At 43.3% G+C, this 27,996-nt stretch overlaps 2 protein-coding genes across 3 annotated transcripts in view; one reads left to right on the plus strand and one right to left on the minus strand.

Moving 5' to 3' along the window:
- PTDSS1 (phosphatidylserine synthase 1) overlaps positions 1-14,430 on the minus strand; it is a 38,221-nt gene extending 23,791 nt beyond the window's left edge. The window contains exons 1-3 of the mRNA XM_081013867.1: positions 14,191-14,430; positions 6,953-7,044; positions 903-947 (exon numbers count right to left, since the gene is read on the minus strand). Coding sequence (XP_080869993.1) covers positions 903-947; positions 6,953-7,044; positions 14,191-14,369 — 316 coding nt within the window. The 5' untranslated portion in view covers positions 14,370-14,430. The remainder of the gene's footprint in view (positions 1-902; positions 948-6,952; positions 7,045-14,190) is intronic.
- Positions 14,431-14,659: 229 nt separating this feature from the next.
- MTERF3 (mitochondrial transcription termination factor 3) lies at positions 14,660-27,984 on the plus strand. 2 transcript variants are annotated; one of them, XM_081013876.1, is made up of 8 exons: positions 14,660-14,797; positions 17,350-17,690; positions 18,874-19,026; positions 19,980-20,169; positions 24,262-24,409; positions 26,299-26,370; positions 27,265-27,426; positions 27,737-27,984. In XM_081013876.1, exons 2-8 carry the CDS (start codon positions 17,363-17,365, stop codon positions 27,929-27,931), a joined length of 1,248 nt encoding a protein of 415 aa, XP_080870002.1. In that variant the 5' UTR covers positions 14,660-14,797; positions 17,350-17,362; the 3' UTR covers positions 27,932-27,984. The 2 variants fall into 2 exon arrangements, with proteins under 2 accessions (XP_080870002.1, XP_080870001.1); XM_081013875.1 differs by lacking the exon at positions 14,660-14,797 and adding an exon at positions 16,413-16,798.
- Positions 27,985-27,996: the final 12 nt, after the last annotated feature.

The raw sequence follows: 27,996 nt of genomic DNA on the forward strand, positions 1-27,996 counted from the left end.
GTACAGGGTGACATTTTTGAGAATACTGCTCAGTGCCTTAGGAGGCCGAGTCCCATTTTCCAAAGCAATTCTGGAACACTTGAGAACTGTCTCCAAATCTTTCCATACATTAAATATTAACATGGTTGTGAAATGTTCATTAAGATGCTGCAAGAAGGGAGACTTGCTGTACCTTCCAACCCCTGCCCCCATTCTTGAGAGCACTAGAAACTGCCATGATGATGATGATGATTTATTTATTATTTATACCCCGCCCATGAGCAGAGAAGTGATTGGGTACCAATGAATATTTGCATCTTGCTCTCCCGCCATTGTTCCATTCTCAATTTCCCTTTTCAAAACTCCAGTGTATTTGCATGCAGATAGAATTAAGTCGAAATTGAATTTACATGACCAAGTGTCCTTTGCAATACCAATTAAATTTGCAGTCACAGGAATTCTGATCAACATCAGAGGGCTTGATCTTTGTGCCATCTCAGGAGATTTGGTGAGTAAGCACTAGAGATGGGAGCCTTCTTCTGTAGTGATTCTTTGACTCGGGAATGTTTTCCTAATTATTTATTTGTTGAGCTCACTCTTTCACCAGAAACTGAAATCACTTCTGTTGCAACAGGCATTTAATGCATACCACTTAGTTCTACTGCTGCTGGTTTTAATGTGTAACATGTTTTGTTCTTGCTGCTCTTAGGCTTTTTCTTCAGTGTTAAGGACTGGTTAACATTGCAAGTTCTTTTCCTTCCTTTTTCACTGATTAAGTTATATGGTTTTGCGGTTATGCTGTATGTCACCCTGTGTACTTTTAGCAGAATGGCAGGAAAAATACAGTATTATTTTCAGGTAATGAATTACTATTTTTTGATGCTCTGGAATAGCGTGAAAGCACATCTTTAAAAACAACTTACCAAAAACCATACGCCATATTGCAGGGTGTGGGCGAGTGAAAGGCCCTGTAGAGAAAAAAGTTTTTCAATAACAGCAAACTGATGGATCAGAAAGAATTGCAACAGGTCATCTAAACATAATCTGAAGGAAATGCAACCATGCCAACCAAGACTCAATCCTGAGCAAGCTTTACAACAAATCAAGTTTTCTATTTAAAGCCATTAAAGGAACTACTGAGACTAATATCTGGATAAAGACACAGATCCTCAAGAACTTCTTGTTGGCGACACTGTGGAAATTACCATGGTATCCAAAAAACAAGGCTCTCTATGTTGTGAAAACAGTAATAGAAAGTAAGCGCCCAACTTTATACCCAAAAGCAGAAGAGGATCGGCAGGAAGATCAGTGCTTGCCAGCAGGAATTCCCAGGTAGTGGGAACATTAGTGCTGGCATATCAGGGAACTGGGATACATTAGCAACTGGGAAAGGCAGAAGTGAATGTGCGGGCCTGAAAATTGAGTTTACAAGTGAAATGTTTGTGAGTGTGATGGTTCTGTCGAGGAGGAAGGGAGATATTGTGAGGACTGTGTGTGTACAAGCACACACAAATACACACACTGCATGTCTTTGTGTACTCTATGCGCAGAGATGCATTATATACACCACTACAGAGGCCCTTGTCAAGAAAGCCAGGATTTCCAGAGTTGGGAATGTGGCCAGGGGTTGCCATCCTTTCATTTACTTTCCATGTTCAGATTCTGCGTCCTTCCCATTCAAGTCACACCCCCAGCTGTGGCCCACATTTACTTTGACCCATGGAATGAAGTACTGAGCTAGCCCCTGCCTGCCTGCATTTTCAGTGGGAGATCCATTTCTTTGTCCGACGTGAGTGTATCTAGGAAACTGTTTTTACATATACTATGGAGGCTGCTTAAGGAACACTGGGGCATTTAGCTCCATTATTTTAGGATCCAAGCCAATAATTCAATGAAGTTCGCAGAGCAGAACGAAAGCTTCTGGTCTTCCCGGTGCAGGGAGCTGCTGGGGAGGGGAGAATTGCCCCAAACTGGGCAGACCTGTGCATAGTCTGGATAATTCGGACCTCTCTCAGCAGACCCTGTCCCTCATCCCTCATTGTTCAAGGAGGCTTCCCTTGATTGCAGCTGATTGCAGGGGAGAAAAGGGGACAGGAAACTTTCCTTCTGTGAACTTCCTTGAGTTAACTTATCTTGGGATCCAAAGCAATTATTTCCAACATCTTGAAACTTGTGGTGAAGGACTTAACTGGAATCTAACCAGGAATTCATCCCACAGGGAAAGCAACCAAAAGCTATGGGTTACTCAATAAGGAGTCCCCCATCTACAACTTCTTGCTCAAAGCTTGTCCAAGGAGAACCCCTTTTTGTATCTCCAGATGTTTAACAAGCCTTGGAACTAGTTCTCCTTTTGCAACCATACTCATCAGTATGGAGCACTGCCACCTTTTTTGGGTTTTGCTGCCCATGACAGCCATTTTGTGCTGGCACCCATGACACTTGTAACAAGGCTGGAGTACCTGTGCCTCCTTTTTTACCAAAAAACCCCCACTGCTCGGAACAAATCTAAGTGCAACGACTTTAATCAACCTATCAAATTTTAGGGACTTATGGAAACCAGCCAACCAACTAAGATTACTGGAATCTGCTAAGAAATGGAGAGCAGGAACAAGCATGTGTGTAGCACAAGATTGTGATAAAGACAGTTCAAAGCAGGTTACTAATCTAGAATCCCCATGAAAGCCTGGAGGCCCAATCACAGAATATATGCACTATTTTAAAGCTGCAAACCTAAACACAATTACTTAGGAGTTAAGTCCCTGTTAACACAATGAGACTTATTTATGAGTAAATATGCTTGGGATTGTGCTGTAAAACTAACAATACTTTAGTCCTGAGCCCACAAATTTTATCTCCGCCACTTCTGAGATTTACTTTCAAGTCACTTTGTAAAAAGCTAGTTTTCCTATTCTGCGGTTTGTTCCAAATAGGGTACACAGGAGCTTGAATGAAAATAGTGTGAATTCATGTAGCAAAGGAACTAGGTGACTGGCAAAACTGGAGGAAGGGCACGCCGGGCAGGCCACTTAAAACTTCCAGCAAGCCAGTCATTAGATACCACAAAGGATATCAAGTGCCATGCACACAGGTTGAATTCGGGTGGAAAATCGTTCCTCTCGGCTACACCACTGAAATCAATACCTTTTAGAGACGCTACTGAGATCAAATACAAATCCAGATTATATGGCTCAAAGCAGCTTAATGTGAGGTGTCCGAAGGCACACATCTGCTCAACTTTGCAGTCTTTGCATTAGAGTTATTTATGTCTGCATTTATCAGGTGCCTGGCTTTGTAACTTATAGCTCAGTGCCCTCTGTGTAAAAATGTAGCCCAGTGCAATCCCAATTATTCCTAGAGGGTATCAGACATCGTTTGATAAATCAGCAGTTCAGATGATGGAGTGGATGCTTCTCTGAAACCCCCCAGCAACAGCGCCACACTGGGAAGGTATTCTGGCTGCTGCTAAATGCTTCTCTTGTAACCTGGTTACCAAGGCAGTACTGACAATCAGGGCAAGGGAACTGGGCCAGTCTTAGAGGAGCAGGAACAAGTCCTCTTAGGAGCAGCTCCACCTCCCTGTGCAAGCATTCCCTGATATTCTGTCTCTTGCCAAAAATGCCCAGGACTGAATTCAGCTATAGCTTCAGTCAGAGAGCGCAATCAACTTTATTCACACCAAACAGTTACTATACACAGTTGCTTTTACTGGAAGAAAGCCAGTCACCATCTGCTGCAGATAATGACCACGGCTACTATCTATTCCCATACCAGACACAATGAGATCACTCTAATGTTTCCAGTAAGAGGGGCAGGCGCAAGGTATTGAAAAACTGAACACTGGGTTTCAGTTAAGCAAGATTTATGGGATGCGACTTCCCTTTCCTGTCTCAGCAGTTTACCTAGGTACAAACCACCCTCTTTTAATCGAGTGTTGATAAACAGGGATAACAGTTGCAGTATGGACCTTCTGATGTGAACCCAGGTCTCAAATTTAAAAATACAATGCTTGTGGGATGAACTGCATAGCAAGTTAGCCTAGTCCAGAGGTGGCTAACCTCTATTTGGCCCAAAGGTCACATTTACACTTGAAGAACCTTCTGGGGCTGCATACCAACACAGAGGTGGCCAAAAGGGGGTGCGCCCAACCCCACACTTTTGCACAGGTGTTCTCTGCCCCAGTTCAGCTAATCCAGGTTATCATTCCCTCTCTGCACTCCAAACGATTGATCTAACAACCAGGGAGGGGTGTTTTACAACCCCATTCCCCATTAGGGTCCTTTGTTGCCCACCCCAGTGCTGTGTCTACTTTATTATTCCCCTCCCCTTTTTGTTTCTGCCACTAAAATACCGTATTTTTGCCCTATAGGACACACTTTCCCCCCCCCCCAAAAATGAAGGGGAAATCTGTGTGCGTCCTATGGGGCGAATGCAGGCTTTCGCTGAAGCTTTGAGAGCGAGAGGGGTCGGTGCGCACCGACCCCTCTCGCTCTCCAGGCTTCAGGAAGCTATCAGCAAGTCTGGGGAGCCCGCGGGAGTTCCCGCAGGGCTCCCTAGGCTGCGGATAGCAGCCTGCTTCCTGGAGCGCGCTGGAAGCAGAGCGCCTGGCGCTTCGGGAAGACATCCACAACCTGCTTCCCGGAGCGCGGGGCGCACTGGAAGCAGAGCACCCGGCGCTTCGGGAAGACATCGGGCAGCCCCACAAGCTCGGGGGACAGCGGGGAGGCGCAGCGCCGCCATCCTGCTGTTCCCCGACCTGGTTTGGATTCCCCGACCTGGTTTTGGGGGGGAAATAAAGGGGGGGAATTTCCTTTATTTCCCCCCCAAAAAAACTAGGTGCGTCCTATGGGCCGGTGCGTCCTATGGGCCGAAAAATACGGTAAGTGGCATCTTGAGGGATACATTTGCATGGGGGCGAGGGCTGATCAATCACTGTCCAGTAGAAAAGGAAAACTGATGAGAACATCTCAGGCTGCAGTCCTCATGGAATATAGTGAGATTCACTTCTGAGTAAGCATGCATTGAAAAATCAAGCTGTTAGTGCCTCAAGGCTAATAGGAAGCTGCCTTGAGCCTCTTTAGTTTCAACTCAGAAGTTGCCACAACTCAACAGTAGTGTACATGCTTGGCATATAAAATGGTCCCAGTTTTAATTCCTGGCATTTCCAGCTAAAGTGCCAATAGGTGCAGAATGGAACTCTGTTGGAAATATTGGGAGAAATGCTGCTATTAATTTAGATGGACCATTGACCTGATTCAACATAAGGAGTTACCCCCATATTATACAATAAATGAAACAACACAATTGTTTTGCTCTGATTCTAAACATATTTATTTTGAGCAGGGCATATGGATTTGCAAGGAGGCTTACATCCAGGTAGGCATGTGTGCAATCACACATTTTATTTGCATTTAATCACCCCATATCAGAGCACCTCCTCGATTATCATGCACTTATGTGTAGCTTTTCCCCCTCTTTCTTTTTAAAATTCATTTTCTTTGCTGAAGAGGTCAAAGAAAGGGCTCACATTATTTCAAACGACTAATCATAAGAACAAAAGATTTAGAAATTTTAAACTCATTTTCTTTAGATGGAACAAAGTTGCTTCAATTGTAAAATGCCCTAATTGCAAATCTTTTTAAGATAGCAGTAAAAATGCATGTTATTTCTGTTAAATATTGTTCCAAACTGGCTTTTGCTGGGAAGTAGGGAAAAAGTTGTCAAGCACCTTCCCCACCCAGAATGCTGTTTCCTACCACCTCTCCTTCAGGAAAGCAGCACCCACAGCACAGGAAGGGAGAAAGCAAGAACATCCCTTTTTGGGAAGGGTATCAAGAGGCAATTTGCATATTTATAAATTAAAGCATATAAACATAACTAAAACACATCAACACAAGACAACAAAAAAGGCTCTATCTCAGCTTTCCCTAAACTGGGGTCATCCAAATGGGACTCCATCAGCCACAGACAGTAAATAAATTAGGGCAGTTACCGTCCAAACCATATTGTAGAATTGTAAGAGACCACAAGGGTCACCTAGTCCAACCCCTCCTGCACTGCAGGAATCTTTTGCCCAACGTGGGGTTCGAACCCACAACCCTGAAATTATGAGGCTCATGCTATATAGCAGGCACCAGGTTGGGAAAGGCTCTTCTATGGGAGCTGCCTTTTTTACCCTGAAACTGCATATGCTGTGTCCATCAAGAAAACTCTAGCACGCAATACTTTATTTATTTACTAACTGCAATTGCACGGTTGCCCAACAACGTATGTTCTACTAGTATCTCACGGAAATTAGACTCATCTTTCATTCCTTTTTAAGAGTATACTCTGGAGTATATGTTACTGCCTTGTTTTGCAGCTTGGCACTGCACAAGATGCTCTTCCAGGGACCATCCCTTATCGAGGTGAAAGTCTAAGAGAGACTGGGACCATTCTCAGAGCTAACAATAGACTATTAAACCAGAGTACCCATAACAGTTCTTTGAACTGTTGCCTTCGGGCAGAAGATATAGGACAATGAAAACACGAACCACACGCCTTCTGAATAGTTTCTATCCAAGAGCTCTGATTGCACTAAATAATGATCTCAGGGCCAGTTGCAAGAAATAGCAAGCAGGGAGTAGGAAGGAATGAGACAGGTTTTTAGGTTATGTTATGTCTTTAATAGGTTATGTTACATTCTGGAGTATGATATGTTTTTATAGATTATGTCTGAATAGGATGAGAGTGTTGGAGATACGTGCAAATGTGTATGTGAACCCGGTCTTTGGGTGGGTGTTTGATTTTCGTTGTTGTGTATACTGTGTATATACGGACAATGACAATAAATTTATCTTATCTTATCTTATCTTATCTTATCTTAAAACAGTTTGCTCCCAAAGCCCCCAAGCACCTTTGTGTTTACCTTGCTCTCCTATCTGCAAAAGGAGTTGTAGAAAAAAACCGGCACAGAAATACTTGTGGAGTTACTTACCATTCGGAAAGGCTAAAACACTGATGATTAGAAAGAAGAAGATCACACAAAGGATGCCTTTCCAAATATTGTCTTCCGGGGTTGAATCATCCCTAAAAAGAAAAAGTTGGTAATTAAAACAACAACATAGGAGATTCAGGCTGCCATTTTATGCACATTTATCTGCGAGTAAATTCCACTGAACATAGCAGGCTTGATTTAATCTTTGTATGCTCCTTTCCCAACAACTAAACTGAGCTCAAAGTAGTTCACAGCAATAAAGCATAAAATAAAACACTTTCTAACAGAGTCAAGCCCGCAACTTCTGCACATTTGACTTGTGCTCATTCAGCTTTATGAGCTTGGGGGGGGGGATCTTACAAAATTAAAGAGGGTGGGCGTCTAGGGAAAAGACTTTGGCAATCCCACCCGCCATTGTACACAATGCATTTTGACCATATACCATTTTGGCTCTAGGTGCAGTTCCTCACCCCCACCCCACATATGTTGCAGGCTTAAGTTGTGGGGGCACTGTTTCACAGCTATTCCTTTCCTACCTGAAGGATCAGTTCCCAAGAGTAGCATTGGAGAAATGCCCTTTAGAACCCTTGCATTTGTATTATGGGGTTCCTTTGGGGCCTATTTTGTCCCCAATGCTATTTAACAGCTATATGAAGCTGCTGGGAGCATTGGGAGATTTAGATCAAAGTGTCACCAGTAAACTGATAACACATTTCTCCATAACATCTGAATCAGGACTGGCTGGGAAGCTTTTGGATCAGTGTCTGGGTACACAGGAGGGCTGGATGAGGATCAGCAAACTGAATTTAAACCTTGGCGAGACAGAGGCCCTGTTGGAAAGAGGTTCCTATGTCTAGCAGAAGGGTTAGTTACCTGTTCTAGACAGGGTTGCACTTCCTTTGAAAGAACAGATACACAGCCTGGGGGTGCTCCCAGACACGTCTTTGTCTAGGCTAAGCCTGCTTTTCACCAGCTTTGGTTGATAAGACAGCTATGGCTATTCCTGGACTAAAACAGTTTGGACACTGCGGTCTTGGCACTGGTAACCTCAAGACAGGATTATGGGACTGCAGTGCACTCTATGTGGCGCCTGTCTTGGGCTGAACCCACATTGACACTGTGTAAAACCTCTGCTGAGGGAGCTGCACTAGCTGCTAATATGCTACTAGGTTCAATTCAAGGTTTTGCTTTTAGCATTTAAAGTCCTAAACAGCTTGGGACCAGGTTACCTAAGGGACTGCCTCGCCCCAGGAGTATTCCTGCCTGGTCACTGTGTTCCTCATACAGGGTACTTCTGAGACTTAAGACATGCCACAGAGGTGCACTCAGTTTGTACTAGAAACTGGGCTCTTAGTATCACAGCTCCAGCCCTCGGGAGTCAATTACCAGCTGAAATTAGACCCAAGTGTCATAATGTTCAGGTGCCTACCAAAAGTTATTTCAGATAAGAAGGCTTTCCCTGAGGTATGACCCAGTCATTTGTGAAATATTAACAGTACATCTGTAGAAATAGCTTTATTGGTTTTTAAATTTTTTGTGTGTATTATTTTCATCTTGTTGCACTCCGCTTCAATGTTTGTAGGCTATGGGGCAGTTCATAAATTTGTAAAATAAACAACCCCCATAATGTTTTGGACTATTTGCATCATATGTGCCAAAAAGACTGTCTACCACTGAGTTAGGCAAGGGCAATCCCGCACTTGAATTTACATTCTTAAATTCTTACCCTAGCTCTTCTCTATAGAAAAGTATTGTGGCTCCAAGCAACCCCAGCTTTGCATTAAATCAGTATACAAGATATAAAATTTCTTTTTATAAATAACAAAAATGGGGACTATCTTTATGAGCTCTCACACACTTATTCAGAAAGAACTGCGCTCCAAATGCCATCTTCTATGACAGTGAATTCCAGTGCTTTCTATTTAAATAAAAATAAAAAACTTTTCTCATCTGTGTTTCACACCTTGAAAGAAGGAAAAATAGAAGACGATTGCTTTCAACCTGTAGATTTAATCTATTTTGATTTTTTTCCCTTCTGTTGTTATATTTTCCCCACTAGGTTTGGCTTTGCTTTATAGTTGTTCTATGATTTTGCAAACCACCTCAAGCTGTGATAAAGGAAGAATATTGAGGGTTTCAAAGAAAGCAAAACTATTACTGTTATTAACATTAGCACTTATTTTCACCATGAAAATTCTCACAGAAATGAAGGCCAAATGCTTTTAATAGTAACCAAGGGATACAGGTTCTCAGCTACATTAAGAGATAGAACAATGACACATATTTAAGCTCTTTGAAGCAACGTGCATAAGACAGAGGCAAGATTTTAAAGTATTTTTTAAAAGAGGTCATGACCATGGCTGCATTCATCTCAAGAACACTTCTCGGAATTTCTGCTAACACACTCACTCTGTCACGTCCTTGTTTAGCCCCCAATGTAAGTAATCTGAGGCGGAAAAGGTGATACAGGGCCAAACTAGCGTTGCACGCAGGTGTTGGTTAACATTTCCCTAATGCTTTGTTTTAAAAGAAAGCAGCCTCAGGACACTCCAACCGGGAAGCAAGAAAGCCAACAGTTAGAGATGATGGGTGTAGCAGTTCAGCAACATATGCTCTATGGCCACAGAAGCAGAGGAGACGGTGAAACAGGAACTTCAGGCTTACCAAAAAACCTGGACATGAGGCAATTTAGGAAGATGGGGAAATGCATGGAGGAACCCAGTTCAAACTGTTTCAATGCCAAATCATCAGCTTAGATTATCATCTTGATCTACAGAAAAACAACTCTCCCCTGCTCCCCTTCCATAACTGATGATGAATCAAAACAGAGGATAATCTTGATATGTGGTCATGGCATCACATCAAGACAGGTGTGGCTGGAAGGGTAGTCTTGTGCTATTACAATGCATAATGTAAATTAGCTTAAAATATCAGCCTAGGCACTCTCAGCCTCCAAAATTAGAGACAAATTAGATGTCAAAATGACCATGCATCTGGTAAGTTAGCAATTTGTCGTCATCGTCTCTGCTCCATATTTGCTTTATGAGGCAAACACAGGAGGGGAAACATCTTTGCTTCCTAGCTCTGCCTTTGGCTAATACCCTTGTGCTTCTGGTTGTTCCTTAATCGTGCAACCTCTCTGCCAGGGATTCCGTGGTGCATGGCACAGGCTTGGAACAATAAACATCAGGGCAGGGAAATGGTTGGAACAATAAACATCAGGCAAACTTGTTGCAATGGAGCAGAATTGGCCTCTGTAGCACCAAAGCACATGACCAGAACTAGTGGGTGGAAATTGGAGAGAAACAAGATTTCGACAAAACGTCAAAAAACACCCTCAAAGTACAAGCAGTTCAACAGCAGAACAGACTTGCTCAAGAGGTAATGAGCCCTGCTTCACAGAAGGTGTTTAAACAGATGCTGGACAGCTGCCCATCTGCGAAGGCAAGATGAATCCAGCATTAAGCAGAGGGCTGGACTACATGGCATCCATGGTCCTTTGCAAATCTAAATCTAAGCTTCTAGGGATGGCCGACTGGCAGATCTGGGCACAATTTTTAAGTGTCCTACAGGGTATTACCATTGGTCCACCCAGTCCAGCACTTTAGCCAGTTGCTTCTAGGCATAGGTAGGAAACTCAGACTTCTTGTGCCACCAGATCCCTGCCCAACTTAATCAAGGTATAGCAAAATATTTTCCCAGTTTCATTCATACAGAAAATTCATACCAAAATTGGCCACCCCTATTATTAACACTAACAACTAGTGACAACGAAGCCGTGACAGTCTCTCTGAAGGACATAGGAACCGTATATCCAAACATCAGCAATAAAGTAAAATCCAAGAAATCAGAACACACATTATCACCAGAAAGGTGAAAATCCACTAAGAGAGGATGGTCTAGAAAGTTCATTTGCATAAAAGGATATCACTAGAATTGCCTTCAACAACATTCTGAAGGAGGTTTGAATTTTTCCCCCCAGAGAAAAGCAACAGGCATTTAAAGAAATTTCAAAAGGGAAAGGGCAGCAAGGGAGAGGAAGGAATAAGCGAATAAATGAGGTAGTTGTGTGAGGGAAGAAACCTGAACCCTTACATCTCCAGCTTGATCACTGAGATCATCTGCAGGAGCATCACTGGTCCCCCAAGTTGGCAAGATTCATCTGACAGCAACAATAACCAAGCCGGCTAATTCCTGTGGAATCCTCTGCCAATAGAGCTTCAGCAGGTGCCTTCTGTTTTAACCTTTAAATGCCTGCTGAGAAGTTTTCTATGTCAGCAAGCTTATGCAGGCAATTAAGAAAATATATATTCCTGTAATAGTAAATAGACGGTCTCCAAATTCAAATTTTTGCGTGGTTTTATTGTGTAAAGATACTGTTGTAAACACTTTGCTATTTTTTATGATACAGCATTATATAAATAGTTTTTATAATTAAATAAATGCAGCTGGTCCCAGCCGGGCCAGGGAAGAGGGGCTCACAGTATCATCTCTTTATAAAAGCCACATAAAATAGTTGTGGAGTTGACAGACACTCTAGAGTTGTATATACACCATACATTTAAAACACACATTCTTCCAAAGAATCCTGGGAACTCTAGCTCATTCCTCAAATTCCCATGACCCTACAGTCCCCAGGATTTGGGGGGCGGGGCGGATAATGTGCTTTAAATGTGTGTTTGCAACCCAGGACTAGAGGAGCCAATTAGCTGCTGGTCTTAGCCAGACTCATGGAAAGAGTCTCTGTATATCACCAGTACTTATAATGTACCCTGATGAGGTACTCATCTTCTTAAACTTATGCTTCATTGAAACGAACTACACCAACATAACGCAACCATGCACTGAAAGTTGTGTCTATACATCCTCCTGTGTTGTTGTTTTTTGAAGCAGTTCAGCTCAACTATTTTCAGAAAGGTGCTATATGGGCAATGCACATCGATTAGCGTTCTTAATTAGCATCTCCCATCTCTCCTGCAAACTGATGCCTACTATTTATAGTCACTTCATCACATTTTAGCATAGTATAGCAGCCCTGAAACTAGTACAAAAGGTGTACGCACAGATCACACGCATTCATGGCTTTTTCACTGCATTATGTATAGTATGAAACTGTGATTGGTGACAGCGATCCACTGGCACACAAAGCTACATAAAGAGATGGAAAACTCTTATGTGCTATGGTCTACATGCTGCAGTTTGACACTAATTCTAATATGAAAGGCAACTCCATGTAGGAACTTTGTGAAATTGAAAGGGCCCTAAAACCACCTCAAATTAAATAAATGAAGAGTTATAAATTATCCAGAAAGCCCGACAGCTCAGTAAGTGACCAATACTTTTGTAAGAAGTGTATCAGATGTACTTTGCCCTAGGGAAACAATTCAAAACACCTGCCAGCTAGTGCTGTAAGATACTTAAAAAACAAACCTCTTTCCCATGAGTAGCTTTATGAATTTGAGAGGGAAGTAATTGCTAGAAGCATACTTTGACAAGAACAGGGTGGGGAATGAAAACTTCAGAAGGTTCTCTGTTTACTAAACCTATCCCAGCATATTTGCAAAGTTACATAAAGGGAGCATACATTAAATTACCATGTCCAACAACGTATGAATCTAAATGAACTTCTAGATAGCTGGCCAGTTAGAAGGATTTTTCTTATGCCTAGCTTGGCATTCTGATTCTGCTCCACATATTTCACTCTCAGGCCTTTCTTGCCTAGTCTACTAGAGCCATGGTTCCCAACCTGTGGGCTGCAGACCCCCAGGGACCACAGTTACCCCAATGGGGCCACAAGTAATGCCCCTCTAACCAGCATTGATTTCCTCAGCCTCCCTCCTCTTTGCAGTGGCATCTCCACATGTGCTACATTGTCGCTGAAGAGCTCGCACCCCATGGAAAGTGTTGGAACGTGAATCAGCTGCTTTGGCCTGTAAGCTTCCTTGCTTTCCTTCCTTAGTGCTTAGAAGAGCCCAACAGCAAGGCATAGGAACACATTAGTTTTCTATGTTTGCCTTCCCAGCTTTGTCTGCAGAGACTCATTGTGCCGGGGTTTCTTGGTCTTCTATACATAGGACTTATTGATGGGCCCTTAATTTGATTTTAACATGCTTCATGCAGTGGACCATTAGCAGGATTTCTGCATCCTAATTCATAATTGCATTCAGATGCCTTAGTTTTAGCATTATTGGAGGTGGTTTATAGTGCTTTGTTGGGATAAATTCTGTGGACCGGGGTTGCCCAATTATGTTGTGTGTGTTCTGGTCATTTGGTGTGCAGATCTTTTGGAGCTGGCTGTTGTTCTGAATAGCATTTGTTGCTCACGCTCGCTGGCTTATAAAGATAAATAAATACAAATAAATATAAATAAAAACTGCAAACAAGTTAACTGTATACATAAAAAGCTTTACTTTTAGGGATTAGGGATTTCATTGAAGTCTGCAACTGGTAACGCTGATTCTATACACAGGAATATATTACGCTAGCAGGAATTAAAGTTTTCATTTTTATTCTGTTAAGGATTACATCAACTGAGTTTACTGGGGGGGGGGAACAATTTGTATTTTGTTCAATTTGATTGGCTGGTTGTTGATCATTGGGTATACTGGGGAAACCAATGAATGAATTCTTTTTTATAAACAAATTCATCTTCCATACCTTTTTGAATCCATCAATTGGGTTGATGCATCTGGGGAAATGAACGAATTTACATTTATGAATGAATATGCTACCTATTTAAATACCTTTCAGAATCCATTACTGTTGATCGATGGGGGGAATAAGTAAGCAAATAAACACCGGGAAAATAAGGAAAACGAATTTCTGCTGCTTCCATTGATTTTGACACGTTTGCAAATTCATCAGAAAAAGGGTACTTTTTTGCGATTCTGTGTTTTCTCAGATAAAGGGGGGGGGGCTTGCCTAATTTTTTGAGGGTTTTTCGTGGAACTTACATCTCGGTAAACGTGCATAGGAAGAACCGATGGCGCCCGCAGCCCATCTTTCTTCCCTGGAGGAACATAAGGACTCGTGAGAGATTTCCTCATTCGGGTGGTGAACCGGACCAAGCCCTTCTCCGCCTCAGCAGGGCTGACCGTCGCCATCCCCACCCACCGCAGCCCCTACTTTGCCCCAGGGGGGCTCCTCCTCTTCTTCTTCTTCTCCCCCAAGCGAGCTTCTCCTCTCGGGGCAACACGGCTCCCCACAGCGCTGCCCGCCCGCCAACCCTTTTCTCCCACCTGGTGAAGGCGAAGGCCATGAGGCTGAGGATGGTGAAGCTGAGCAGGGTGATGGTGTGCGGCCGGTAGAAGAACTCCAGCGTGATGTCCTCCACTTGCTGCTCGTTGATCATGCGGAAGTGAAGCCGGTAGTTCACGTCGTCCTTGCTGAGGGTCCGGCTGCCCATGTACGACGCCATCGCCTCGCCGACCGGCGGCCGCCTCCGCCTCCTCCTCCGCCTCCTCCTCGCCTCGCCGGCGGCCACCGCGGGGGCGCCCCGCTCCCGCCGCCTCAGCCCGACCGCGGCCGAAGGAGCCGGCGCGGGGTGGAAAGACGGCAGGGAGCGCGCTGGGCGGCTGGCCAGGCTGCTGCAGCGGCGCCGCGGCGGCCCCAGGAGGGGACGCGGGGGGAGAGGAGGCGCGACGGAGGGACGGGCCTTGCTGGGCCGCCGCAGGCCGCGGGGAGGAGCCGGCTGGGGAGCCTCGCCTCCTTCCCGCGCGTCAGAGGCCTTCGCCCGAGCGGGAAGCGCCACCGCCGCAGCGAGTCCGGGGCAGGCGAGGGCCTGCATGGCTGAGGCGAGCCGGGGACTTTCCTAACAGGGGCAACCCGGCGCCGGCGGGACGCCAGGTAAACGTCTCGCTTAGGTCTCGATACGGAGAAGGCTTTGTCAGAGCCGGGCCTCGGGGAGGGCGAGGGGCTGGACCCTGCGGACTCGGCGCCGGTGCGAGTTCATCTTCCCCTCGAGGAATCCCCTTTGGAACGGCGGCTTCTATTGTTGCGTCCCCGAAGGGCCACTTGATTCGGTTCATCTCGATTCGGTTCTCTGCCCCAATCAGTTTGCATGCTCCGCTCGGAAGTAAAGCCCGGTCTCTGGGTTCAGTGGGGTTTGCAACTAGAAACGTGGGAACCTGCCCTATATAGAGTCAGGTTGCTGGGTCCATTTAGCTCAGTATTGTCTACATCAGCCTTTCTCAACTTTGGGTTCCCAGAGGTGGTTGGACTACAACTTCTATCATCCCCTAGCTAGCAGGACCTAGGAGTCAGGGATGATGGGAATGGTATCAAGGAATTGCAGAGCTGGAAGGGACCTTGAGGGTCATCTTGTCCACACACATATCCACACACCCCCCCCCCCAATGCAGGAATGTTTCTCCTAGCCTCAGAGTCGAACCCACGACCCTGAGACTGAGTCTCATGATCTATCAACTGAGCTATCATATCATACAGCTTTTAGAAGACATCTGAAGGCAGCCCTGTATTGGGAAGTTTTTTTTATGTTTGATGCTTTATTATGGTTTATATATTCTGTAAGCTGCCCAGAATGGCTGGGGAAACCCAGCCAGATGGACGGGGTATAAATAATAAAATTGTTGTTGTTGAAATTTAGTTGGTTGTTGAAATTTAGTCTTGAGAGATAATGGAAGAGTGCGCCATCAGGGTAAAGTCAAACAGTTCCAGAGGTACAGCGCCAGACCAATATGGGAGAGACATATTTTATTGCAGCTTGGGCAGATGAAGGCATCCGGTTTCAAATACACCATGGAGTTTCTTCTCTCTGCACTCCTCCCAGCAGTCATTTCTCCTTTGGTCACTGCTGTGGACATGCAGTCCACCTATCTGTCTCTAGGCATCTGCATGAGATAATAGCCCCAACAATATCTGGGGACTCAAGGTTGAGAGCAGCTGGTCTATACTCTCCCAGCTCCACCTGAAGAATGCAACGGATTGAAATTAGGGCCTTTTGCATGCCAGGTTCTACCATTGAGCTAAGGCCCTTCTCCTGATAAACTGCTTGAGGCTATGTAGCAGTGTGCTGGGAGAATGAAGGTGGGATCCTGTGCACACTGCCTTGAGAGCAAGGGCCGTTGAGCACAACAGGATATGTGTAGCTCAATTCTGTCCATATTTACATAGAAGTTAAAGCTGCAATTCTGACGCAAGCAGTTATCTACGTAGATTAGTTGTGCCCCTCTTTGGAACCCCAAGAGTCACTTACAGCAGTTTACAAAAAGACACTCAAATTAATATCACAACCAAATCTAGGGATTTTTTGAGACAGCATTTTCCATGTTCTTCCCTGATACCATACCAGGGAGCAGCTCTTGGCACAATCCTCGTGCAACTTTTCCAGTCCTCTCCAGCCAGTTTAACCACCCTCACAATACTTGTGAATCCGAGATTGTGGAGTGGGGCTGTGCAGATGGGACTTATGATGGAAGCAGTCTTCTCTTTTTGGCAGTCCCCAGGCAGAAAGTCATCTTAGCCAGCCAGCCTAAATGTACCAGAGTTCATAATTTATTTGTGGCACATAAACAAGCCAGAGAGAGAGTGTGTCTGTGTCCTTGCTTGACTACTGAAGTCAATTCTTACTCCCCACGGGGAGATATACAAACCTGAAATAATGTAAAATTGTGGTATTTTAAGCTAACATTTTCTTCTGTTTTATGTTCTGTGGTATAGCAGTGTTCCAGGGGTTCTGTGCGGGGAGGTTTGGGCAAATTCTAAAGGTACACATGTCCTCAGTGGGCACTTTTTCTTGAATGGATCCATGTCCTCCTGCCAGTATCCGCTTGCTTGCCGCTGCCTCCCATCCGCTCTGGAGCTGATCTGTACCCAGAGGAATGGAGGGTGAGTGAGTGGAGGCTGCTGTCGCTATTCCTTTTCCTTCCTATTGTTGCTGAGAAAGGACAGGGAAATGGGTAGTGACAGCAAGAAGATGGGAGTCGGACAGCCAGGAAGCTCTAGAATTGGCAGTGGGACCCCTGCTGCTGTGTAGGACTCAGAGATTGTTGGAGTATTCCAAAAACATCTTCAAGAAAGTATTGCTGCTCTACACTTATGCAGCATGACGGTAATATTATATTGCTTTATATCAGCTTTCTCTAGCTTGATATGCTGCAGATGTTTTAGACTACATCTCCCATCAGTCACAGGCGGTATGACTAATGCTTAGGGATGATGGAACTCGTAGTCCAACATCTGGAGGGCAGCAGTTTGGGGATGGATGCTTTAGACCTTTGCTATATGGTAGACATAGTAAAATAATACTTTTGGTACTGAATGCACTTCAGTTCTGCTTAAATCTTAACCGAATTCATTAATTGTTCCTGTGTAAACTTTTATGCATACAAAATTGGTTTGAATGTTTCCTTGACCATTTTCTTTCTCAATTTTGACAGAATATTGACTAAGATGGCTTCATTGACTCGACAGATATCCAGATGTTGCCCCTTGCTAAAGAAAAACAGTATTGTGAATAGTGCAAAACAGCTAAGAAAACAAGCTGTCAAAACATGGACACTTCCTCTTCAACAATCCGGATTGCCATTGTTTTGTCCTTATAGATGCTCATGTCAACTAGTGTTAAAGAACTCTAAGACTGTACTTTTTGATAACCATGTACAATTCTGTAGTTCAAGCACTGAACTGAATCAGAGTCCAGATAATAATTCATCCTTAGTTAACAGACCAGAAACTGAAATAATACCCAGTTCGTACACCGAAGCATTGCATGAAGAAGGTATGTAACGAATAAAATATGTATGAAAGTTGTGACCCTCCTAACACCATATCTAAAATTTAGATTTTTAACCTCATTTCTTGTGCATTGCTTGCTTGCTTGTAAAGAGGCTTGGAATTATTGGATTGTGTTTCCAAATTATTGTTTGTAAGTGAACTCTTTAAGGGCTCAGTTCTTCCTGCACTGCTGGGAGTTAAGCCATGGTTTGGCTTAGCTTTGCATCCAAATCCTGGTTTATGGCTTATGGCCTGTTTGGAGAGAGACAAACCATGGGCCCAGGTTTGAAATGTAATTCTAAGCCAGCTATGGCTTAGGTCATGGCAGCACAACAAGAGAACAATGAAGTCCCTGTGATTTTTGTCCCTTGCACACCAGCATTCTAAATGTTCACCTTTAAATTATAGTCTGCTACCCTTCTAGAATTAGGGATGGGAGGGGGCGGAATTTGATTCAATTCGCATTTAGGTGAACAAAATTAATTTGTACTTTCTGAAACAATACATGAACCAAAACACAGTCCTTCCTCACACCGTCCTTCTCTAAATTTTGAAATGCAGTTCTCCTGTCAAATAATGTGTACAGAAATGCATATTCTAGGGCAAAGTGTGTATAAATGTTTATATAAGAGAAAATAATGTTATATTAGGCAGCATTCCTTTGCAGAAATGTGTATAATTAGGCATAATTGTACATAACAAGATTGGAAAACGAGAAACTGAGAGAAATTGAAAATGGCAGATACACCCATCCCTGTTTGGAATACATAGGATAGGACTCCTCAATAACTATGCATTGTCTGCCTCCAGGACTCCACCTGCTGTTGTTACTCTTCCGTTGCTTTGAACAGTAATATCTCAGTTGCTGTTGAAAGTCAGACAAACAGGAACAATAGGATCAGTGAACATTTGTGAATCATCCACAATAATGAAATAAGGTGACAGTAACTTAACTTAATCCATCCCCAGTTCAGTGTCTATTTTCTGTTCTTATGCTCATTTTTTCTGCATAGCAGAAGCTGATGATCACTCTGGTTCTAAATTTAAATTGTGAAATTTCCCTTCCCTGAATTAGTGGAATTGTATTCCCCCTGGCCTCTGTGAAGGTAAACGCCGCACACAGAGGGAGAGAGAAAATGTTACATCTGTTGTTTTCTCAATGGTTCTTTTTCCTTAATGACCTTCAGGATTAGAAGACACTTTGCCTTCATCCCCTTTTGAGGAAGTTTCGGAAGATGAGGCTCTTCAGATCAGGTCTGAGCCACCACTTCCTTTTGAATCGTTCACGCTTCAAGATTATGTCGATCATTCAGAAACACTGCAGAAGCTGGTGCTTTTAGGTAAGCATAGCTGTACCAGGCAGGTTCTTCAAGATATGCTAAAGACTCTTCAGCCTTCTCTTCCTGATGCTGTGCATACAAAGTCATTATTTGCTTTTGATACAGTAAAAGGGCAAAAAATGGTTTTGCATGCACAGCATGATAGCAGCAGAATGTATAGAGCAGAGGTAGCCGTGCCCTTCAGATGTTGAACCTGCAGCTCCCATCATCACTGACCATAGTGCTTGGGCAGTTGCGGTCGAAGGACCATGTTGGCTATCCCTGTATTCAAAAATATAGACCACAAAGCAAGAAGGGTATAGTGCGGATAGGAAAATGCAAAGCACTGCAAAAGCATCTTTCACGTTTTTCAAGGGCAGGAAGCAGGTCGGTGTGAACTGTGAGGAATCGGTGAAAAATGAGAACTTGCTTAGAACGGCTTCATTTTAGCTACGTGGACCGTAAGATTTGCAGCTTCAGGTTTGCAAAAGTACTATGTTGAATTGCAAGATGCCTATGACAGCATTTTTCTGAATGGCTTCATCTGGAACAGGGTTGAGAAATGCAAGGCTCTCCAGGCGGGGACTCCAAATCCCATCAGCTCCAGCCAGCATGGCCAGTAGTCGAGAATGATGGAAATTATAGTCCAACAACTTATGGAGAGCCACAGAGAATTGTTCTAGAGAGTGAAACCAACCCATTCAATCAGTCCACAATTATATGATTGTTTGTTGCAGATTTTAAAACCCCAGTAAGTAAAAACTTGAGGGCAGCCTTTGAGTCCATTCTGCCATTATCCTCAGTAGTACATAGCTGCTGTATCATAGCTCCTTTTGGCAGCACTAGATAACATTGCTACATACCATAAAAAAGCATTAAAAACGCTTTGCGTGAACTTGTACATTCTTACACTATTAGAAATCCAGAATTTTTCATTAAGCATCCCACTAAATTTATGTTTGAATGTGCTACAGGAGTTGATTTGTCCAAAGTGGAAAAACGTTCAGCTGCAGGCCAGCTACTTCTCAAGTTGGACTTTGAAAAAGATATAAAAAACATCATCCTGTTTCTCAAGGATGTTGGCTTGGAAGATAAGCAGCTTGGGCCATTTATCACAAGAAATCCCTATATTTTCAGAGAAGAAGTGGAAGATCTAAAGACAAGGTAAAATGACTTCTGTATTCATCAATCTGTTGTCTTGTTCTCTCTCATCTATCTATCATCTCTCATCTATCCACATGCCTGAAATATTCATATATTTCATGTGTGTGTATGCCTGAAATATGTTACTTTGCTTTAGGGATTTTGTACAGTCTGCTTAAGCTGTCCTTCTCACTCAAATGTTGTAGTAGGGGAAGGATTGCTGGTGATCCTATTCCACAATTTCAAGTGTTCAGCGTCAGCAGATGCTGATTATGCTATCCAGAAGGTGGTCAGACTCCATTATTGAAAATGATTATTTCCAAATGGAGTCCCAAAATGAGCAAACCTTTTTCATACATAGGTTTTGCTTTCATTGGGACATTTTCTGAAGCTGGGCGTGGGAGATACTTGGTCTGTTTTCAGCAGAAATAGCAAAGTATTTAGAATCATAACTGCAGAATTTTGTTCCAGACATTCTTCTGAACATGGCAGTTGTCAGAACAGCTTAGCTTTATGTAGACACCAGCTAAGCTAAAGGACAGCTTTCTCAAGTAAGGAGGATTAGAATTAATCTTGTGTCGTAAATATGAACCTAGGTGTAGGGGCAGCTACACAAAAAATAGTGTTGTGGGAGTGGAATTAAAATTCAAACATTCTTTGTCATTGGAATTATTCCCAGAGGCTGTTGGGCAGGGTGGAGTGGTAGAAAATAAATGGGGAAAGTAGGAAGTTGGTTAGAAATGCATTCCTCCTGTCTCACCCTTCCTCTTGAAGGCTTGTTATTAATTGACTGTTCTGGTTGAAAGACACCCACACTGTTCAGTCTGATGAACAGAAGATTTCAGCCTATTAAGGCAGTACATCCTAAACATAGGTAAAGGTAAAGGGACCCCTGACCGTTAAGTCCAGTCGCGGACAACTCTGGAGTTGCGGCGCTCATCTCGCTTTACAGGCCGAGGGAGCCGGCGTTTGTCCGCAGACAGCTTCCGGGTCGTGTGGCCAGCATGACTAAGCCACTTCTGGCAAACTAGAGCAGCGCACGGAAACGCTGTTTACCTTCCCGCCGGAGTGGTACCTATTTATCTACTTGCACTTTGATGTGCTTTTGAACTGCTAGGTTGGCAGGAGCTGGAACCGAGCAACAGGAGCTCACCCCATCGCAGGGATTCGAACCGCCAACCTTCTGATCAGCAAGCCCTAGGCTCTGTGGTTTAGACCACAGCGCCACCCACGTCCTTTCATCCTAAACATAATGCAGTTAAAACAGAATGAACAGGAGCATAGACTTATTTGTCTAAAGTGAAAGTGTCATTTTTGCAATTGCCAGTATCCGCTTCAGAGAAAGAATGCAAAGCTGAGCAATAAAAAGCTTTATGTACCAGACAGGTTGAGTAATTGTATTGACCCAGCATAAGCCTCACACAATAACTTACTCAGACAGTCTGGAGCAGTGAAATGATGGCTCTCAAGAATGAGGCATCAATACGATCTCTTCATAAATATGTACACTAATCATGAAGCATTTTTCAAGTGTGCATCTTTATGTAGCCAAAAGAGTACCATACCTGTGCATGACACAAGTGTTTACAGGCTTGGGTGAACCCCAAGATCTGCAGAAGAAGAAAAATTATTCAAGGATGAGGAAAAACGGGGGTGGGAAACTCTGAAAAGGCCCTACTAAGGAATGAGTCTACTCTGCTTAGTGGCCATAAAATGTTAGGTGACTGTTGAAGGGAGAGGAGTCAGGGGAATATAATGGAGTATATCTAAAGAAGACAATGGTGGGTGGAACCTTGAAGAGGAGCACTCCACAATGCTCTGTTTTGTTGTAGTTCCTACATACCTCTCCAGAACATAGAATGCAATTAACAGGAAAAAAAGGATTCAAAATTGGCTGGGTTTAGGCATTTGGGGCATCTCAGCAGGTTTAAAATCTAGTGTGCAGTTGTACTGGTGCTGCTGCAAAATGTGTTCATATCTGTTACCTACCAAATTAATAGTTAAAATTAGGATCAGAGGAATTTGCCTTGTACCAGCTCATACCATTGGTCCATCTACCTCAGTATTATCTTCATGTACTGGCAACAGCCATCGTGCCAGGGTTTCAAAAGGCACCTTTCTTGCTCCTGTGATAACAGACCCTAAATGATGTTTGCCTAAACTCAGATAGCTTTTTAGATGCAAATGCAGTAGTATGCAAATGTTTTGTATCTTCCTGTAGTGGCAGCATAAGCTGATGCAATAGAAGCAGGATGTGGTATTTTATAAACCTGGGCTGAAGCAACAGCTGGTAGACTACACTGAAAATAATTTGTTTAGCATTGCCTAACTCAGTGTATGTCTCTAGACCCTGTGCTCCTAGTTAGATGTGCACAGGCTTCCTAGTGTTGTGACTGAGCCACCAATGAGATATTGTATGCTTTATTCTGCATCTTTTGTAAGCTGCTTTGAGACATTCGGAGAAAAGCAGGGTATAAATTTCTTAAATATGTAGCTCTGTCCTATCTGAAATAAACCCCTTAAATTAATAGGTGTTACTTTATTTGATTTGGTTTGTATCCCACTATTCCATGGGGTAAGGGTACCTAATATACATTTTGCCAATATTTCTGTCTCTGTCCATAAAGGGGCTCACAATCTGAGCATAATGTTAAGATGGTTTGAGGCCGGGGGGGGGAGGCCCTCAGGCCTAGGGGCTGGTTGTGCCCTCCAGAGCTCTCTATATCTGGCCCTCAGGATTCTCCATAGGACACATTCCTCACTGTTTCTTCATGGAGTGATTTTGCCCTGCTTGGAATGTGTCTTTGAACTGTGGAATATTTCTTGCTTGCCTGAATGAAGAGGCAGCAGTTGTAAATGCAAACCACTGATTTTTAGATCGCTGGAAAGTAGCCTACTATATAACCGTAGAATGCTAGAATTGTAAAGACCACAAGGGTCGTCTATTCCAACCCCCTGCAATGCAGGAATCATTTGCCCAACATGGGGCTTGAACCCACGGCCCTGAGATGAAGAGTTTCATGCTCTACCAACTGAGCTATCATGTACCCTACTATACACAAGTAAGAGTTGCATGGATTGCTGCATTCACTTTTTGCCTCTGGCCTTTCCCACCACTGATGCACAGCCTGCAGAAGGTTTCCCATAAGGCAATGTGGCCCTTCATCTGCAAAAGGTTGCCCCCTGCTGGTCGGATGGAACAAGTCATAGGAACATAGGAAGCTGCCTTATAACTGAGTCAGACCATTTATCCATCTTGGTCTCAGTATTGTCAGTACTGACTGGCAGCAGCTCTCCAGGGTTTCAGATAGGCAGTCTCTCCCAGCTCGACCTGGATGTACTAGGGGTTGAAATTGGGACCTTCTGTGTTCAAGGCAGATGTTCTGCCACTCAGCTCAGATTATCTTGCCTCTGTGGCTCCCCTTCTCCCCGGTTACAGGGAGAATTTCACAACGTACAACTAGTTCCATTCAGCTCCCTTCACCTTCTCAGTGGAAACAAAAAGACATGGCTAAGAGGAGTATACTGTGGTAGGGAACCTAGGATTATATCCTTCCGATTAAATAGGCATATCATAGCCTTTAAGGGCCTAGTCTTTAGCAGGCAGCATTGGCAGTAGTGGCAGCTAACCTGATTTGCTTCTCTCCTTCACCTGTATGTCGGTGTAGGATGTAGATGTTTAGGATTGTTCCTGTGATTACTTTTTTCTTCTTCTAAAGATGCCCTTTAGTTCATCAGATCACCTTCATTAAATTGCCAGTTTTGATTGTGAAAGTGGACATTTCTTTCAGTGCAAGCCATTTTGGATAGTAAGATGATGGGCTGGTCTTGACATAATTTTTGTTTAAATACAGCTGGAAATCATTAAATTAATCCAGGCGTAAAATATTTTGCACCAAGAGTGTTTATTTTCTTTGCCGTTAATTGGAAATCACGGTATTTTGCTTTTGTCATACCTGCAGACTTTTCCACCCTTCTTCTTGGCAGCTTTGCTTGTTAATATTATTAAAACATCCGTCATTTTGAAACATACTGCTGAGGAACTGGCAGAGCTGGATAAATGATGGCCTTTCTTATTTCCTTCATTTTAATTTGGATCTTTCTCTCTTCCAGGGTAGCTTATCTAACATCAAAAAAATTCAGCAAGGAAGCAATTGCACAGATGGTCTCAGGGGCTCCATATTTACTCCTCTTTTCTGTGGAAAGACTGGATAATAGGCTGGGTTTCTTCCAAAAAGAACTTGGACTCAATTCACAAAAGGTGCCTTCTGTTTTCACTTGGGTCATGGTGATTGGGGGAGAGGGCCTATTGTTAAAATAACTAAACAAACTCTACAAGCAGGTAGCTAATATCTCTCGCATTACTGGGACCTAAAATACTGCTTCTAAAATACTATTATCTTCTTAGAACCATATATAAAGTATACAACCTTGTGCGGACAGTTCAAATTAGTTCATGCAAATATTTGAGGAACACCCATTACAAGTTCATTGCTAGTTATCCTGAAATACTAATTTTACATGGAATAATGCCTATGCTAACAGATAAATAATTGACTTGGAATTTCAGTCAACAAGGTCACAGAATGGAGGTTCAGCTACACCAGGCATGGCCAAACTTGGCCCTCCAGGTGTTTTGGGACTACAATTCCCATCATCCCTGACCACTGGTCCTGTTAGCTAGGGATGATGGGAGTTGTAGTCCTAAAACATCTGGAGGGCCGAGTTTGGCCATGCCTGAGCTACACAATATGTTGAGAACTTGTCCTATGAAAGCCTTTTTGAAATTGTTTTGTCAAATACACACACTTATCATGGGTGCAGCGTATGTGGCTGGCCTGCGGTAGAACGTATCTCAAAAGTAGCCCCAGGACCTCAGAATGTTGAGAGGGTGCTGGGATCTTCTGTGGCTAGTTAAAGAGGAGAAACCTGATGTTCCCTAAAGCTGCCATACCCCACCCACAACGCAAACAGTCAACAAGACGGTCAACAAGGCGGTCAGCAGCAACCCAAACAAGACTGGGCAGAGCCAAAAACCAAACAATCCCAAACAGAACGCCATAAAGTAGCTTTGGAGTTTCTGCTTACAGAGCTGAGGCTTTTAGGCGAGTGGAGCCAGCCTTAGGGAAGCTGTCTGAACACACTAGCACTCCTTCCACCCCACTCAAGCCTTTCCCTGTGGTGGCTGGATGCTCAGGATACATTTTTCCAGGCAGCATGAAGGGTGAAACTCTGTGTAAAGAGTCACCCAGGCTGGATCTGTTCCTTAATTTGGGCTTCCATTAATTAGTGGCGTCACTGGCTTAGGTGATCTTTCAGTTTATCCTTGGTCAGAGACCATGAAACAAAAGAAAAGAAAAGAAAAGAAAAAAAGACTTCTACCAAGCACAGCAGGGCTTACCTTCTGCTCCCTCTGGCTGTGAAGTGGGCACTTTGCGACCCCTGAAGCAACCCTACAGTATATACATGAAGGAAAGATAGTCTTATATTCATTGATCCTGAGACACAGGCTGAAATACTGTACACATGTCCTACTGAAGAGTGGGGCTTACTTCAGCGGAGAGGTGGATAGCATTGCTCCAATAGTGACCTGCCCAAGATTGCATGTACAGTGGAAGCTACCTGCAACCATAATCCATTCCGGAGGTCTGTCCAGAGGTCGAAACGGGTCGCTGGGAGAGGCACCGTTGTGCGCAGGTGTGGGTGGCAATTGCCCACTTCTGCAAAAGTGTGAACAGCGATCACCCCCTCTGCGCATTGGCAAATGGCGATCGCCGTTCCTGCACATGTGCAAATGGCGGCAACCCTGCAAGATACTTCAAGGTTTGCTGCGGATGTTGGGCGAAATGAACGCAAGCGGAGGTGGACTTAAGTAGAGGTTTGACTGTAATCATATTAGAATAAATAAGTCTCTTCACACATTATTGTGCAGGAAAAATGCCACATGTGCAGGAAAAATGCCACATATTGAGGGCCTTTTGCTCACCCAGTGGAAAATGTACACCTTTTCAAGTAGAATAAATCAGTGCTGTTTAAAAAATGTCCGGTAAAGAAATGCAAATACAGATTTATTTTATCTTAAGCAGATATTATCTAATACACATTACTTTACTTATTATTATTTTTTCCTTCCTTGTATTTAAAATACAGACCAGAGATGTAGTAACTCGTCTTCCAAGGTTACTGACTGGCAGTCTTGAACCTATTAAAGAAAATCTGAAGGTAAGTTAGGATAGTATCTTAAGAGTAGTTAGCCATTTCAGCTCTTAGAAAAGCTTTAAGAGATGTAACAGGAAATATAAGAAGTACAGCAGCCTAAATAGGGTTGCACAGGCAGCAGGACTACTTAACACTTGTCAGGTAGCAAAATGTAGCGTGAATAATAACTTGGTCTTATAATCTACTGCTTAAAAACGTTGTCAAAGTGGATGCTGGAATCCTAGAGAAGGGTTGCCACTGGTTCCTTTGTTCAAGCACTGGAACTCTGATTCAGTTAGTGTGTCTCTTGATGACAGACAGCATTAATCAGTGGAATGAGGAGGCATCAGTCAGTTCAGCGTTACTCCTTCACCTTATGTGACATGAGATCCTAAGGGTCATCAAAGTATCCCCCAAAACTCCTTGTGCCATTTTATTCAGGTTTTTGAAGAGACAAATGACAAAATGGCATTTGAAAGACTTAGGCAGAAGCAGGGATCATTAGAACTTTTTCGTGAGTAAAAATGGCAATTTTAGACTTCCAATATAATTTAGTAGTTATGTGTGTTCCTCTAGTACAAAAGAGGACTTCAGGCTTTATGGAAAAGAATTGTGGTGGCCTCATAAGTATGAGGCTATGGACAATACTTCATGCCTGACAGTTTGCACAAATGTGATGGAGGCTTCATGCTTGCTTGCTTGCTTGCTTGCTTGCTTTATAAGTTGCAAGGGCAGCTTCCAGGTTTCTACAGAAGTGCCTCTCCTTTTTTTACCTGAAATTTTATTGCAAGTTTTCAACCTACAATACAATAAAAAGAAGTGTCTCTCCTGTGTCTCATCACTTGTCAACATATTTCCCTCTTTCCTGATGTGTTTTAAACTACATCAGCTGACTTCATCGCAATCACTCTTTTTCAGGTGTATGAGCTAGAACTTGGTTTTAGTAAGAATGAAATTCGGCATATTGCACACAGAATCCCCAAGAATCTAGGTATAAGCAAAAGGAAGCTAACAGAGATCTTTGACTACGTGCACAATGTCATGGGCATTCCCCACAGCATGATGGTTCATTTTCCCCAGGTGAGACTCTTGGATGCTACCTAGTTAACTGCAGTCATAAGAAGAAGTTTGAAAACTGGGAACTGTATTGAAGGGAAAGTTCTGTAGTCTACCAACTGTGTGATGGAAAGGCCTAGGTTAATATATTGTAGAATGGGATCGATTTGCAGATATGATTGTTAGCCTTAAATGCCACATAGTAAATGTGAGCAGGTTTGAGCTAACAGGTTAGTCCTACTGTTTTCAGTATGTCTTACCTAGCAAGTAAGTGTACATAGGAGGGCAGTCTTGGCAGTTTCCGTCATTAGCATTGATCTTGTTTTCATTTCAGGTTTTTAATTCAAAGCTGCTGCGAATCAAAGAAAGACACATGTTTCTTAAATTCATTGGAAGAGCACAATATGATCCAAAACAGCCCAATTATATCTCCTTAGAAAAACTGGTATTCCTGCCAGATGATGTGTTCTGCACAGAAGTTGCCAAAGCAGAAAAACAAGACTTCTGCATTTTCTTGAAAACACTGTAAAAGAAAAGAAAAAAACTTTGTTAATAAAATAAATCTGAAGGTGTTTTTCTCAATTGCATGTTTTG

Source organism: Podarcis pityusensis, assembly GCF_964106645.2.
Source record: "Podarcis pityusensis genome assembly, chromosome: 7".
Taxonomy (NCBI): domain Eukaryota; kingdom Metazoa; phylum Chordata; class Lepidosauria; order Squamata; family Lacertidae; genus Podarcis; species Podarcis pityusensis.

What these genes read in the sequence shown, in the direction of transcription:
- MTERF3 (XM_081013875.1), top strand. Translation starts at nt 16,719, where the DNA reads ATGTCCTCCTGCCAGTATCCGCTTGCTTGCCGCTGCCTCCCATCCGCT. An exon ending in GTGGAAGATCTAAAGACAAG is followed by an intron (nt 20,170 to 24,261) that starts GTAAAATGACTT and finishes TCTCTCTTCCAG; the next exon opens with GGTAGCTTATCTAACATCAA. An exon ending in TGATGGTTCATTTTCCCCAG is followed by an intron (nt 27,427 to 27,736) that starts GTGAGACTCTTG and finishes TTTTCATTTCAG; the next exon opens with GTTTTTAATTCAAAGCTGCT.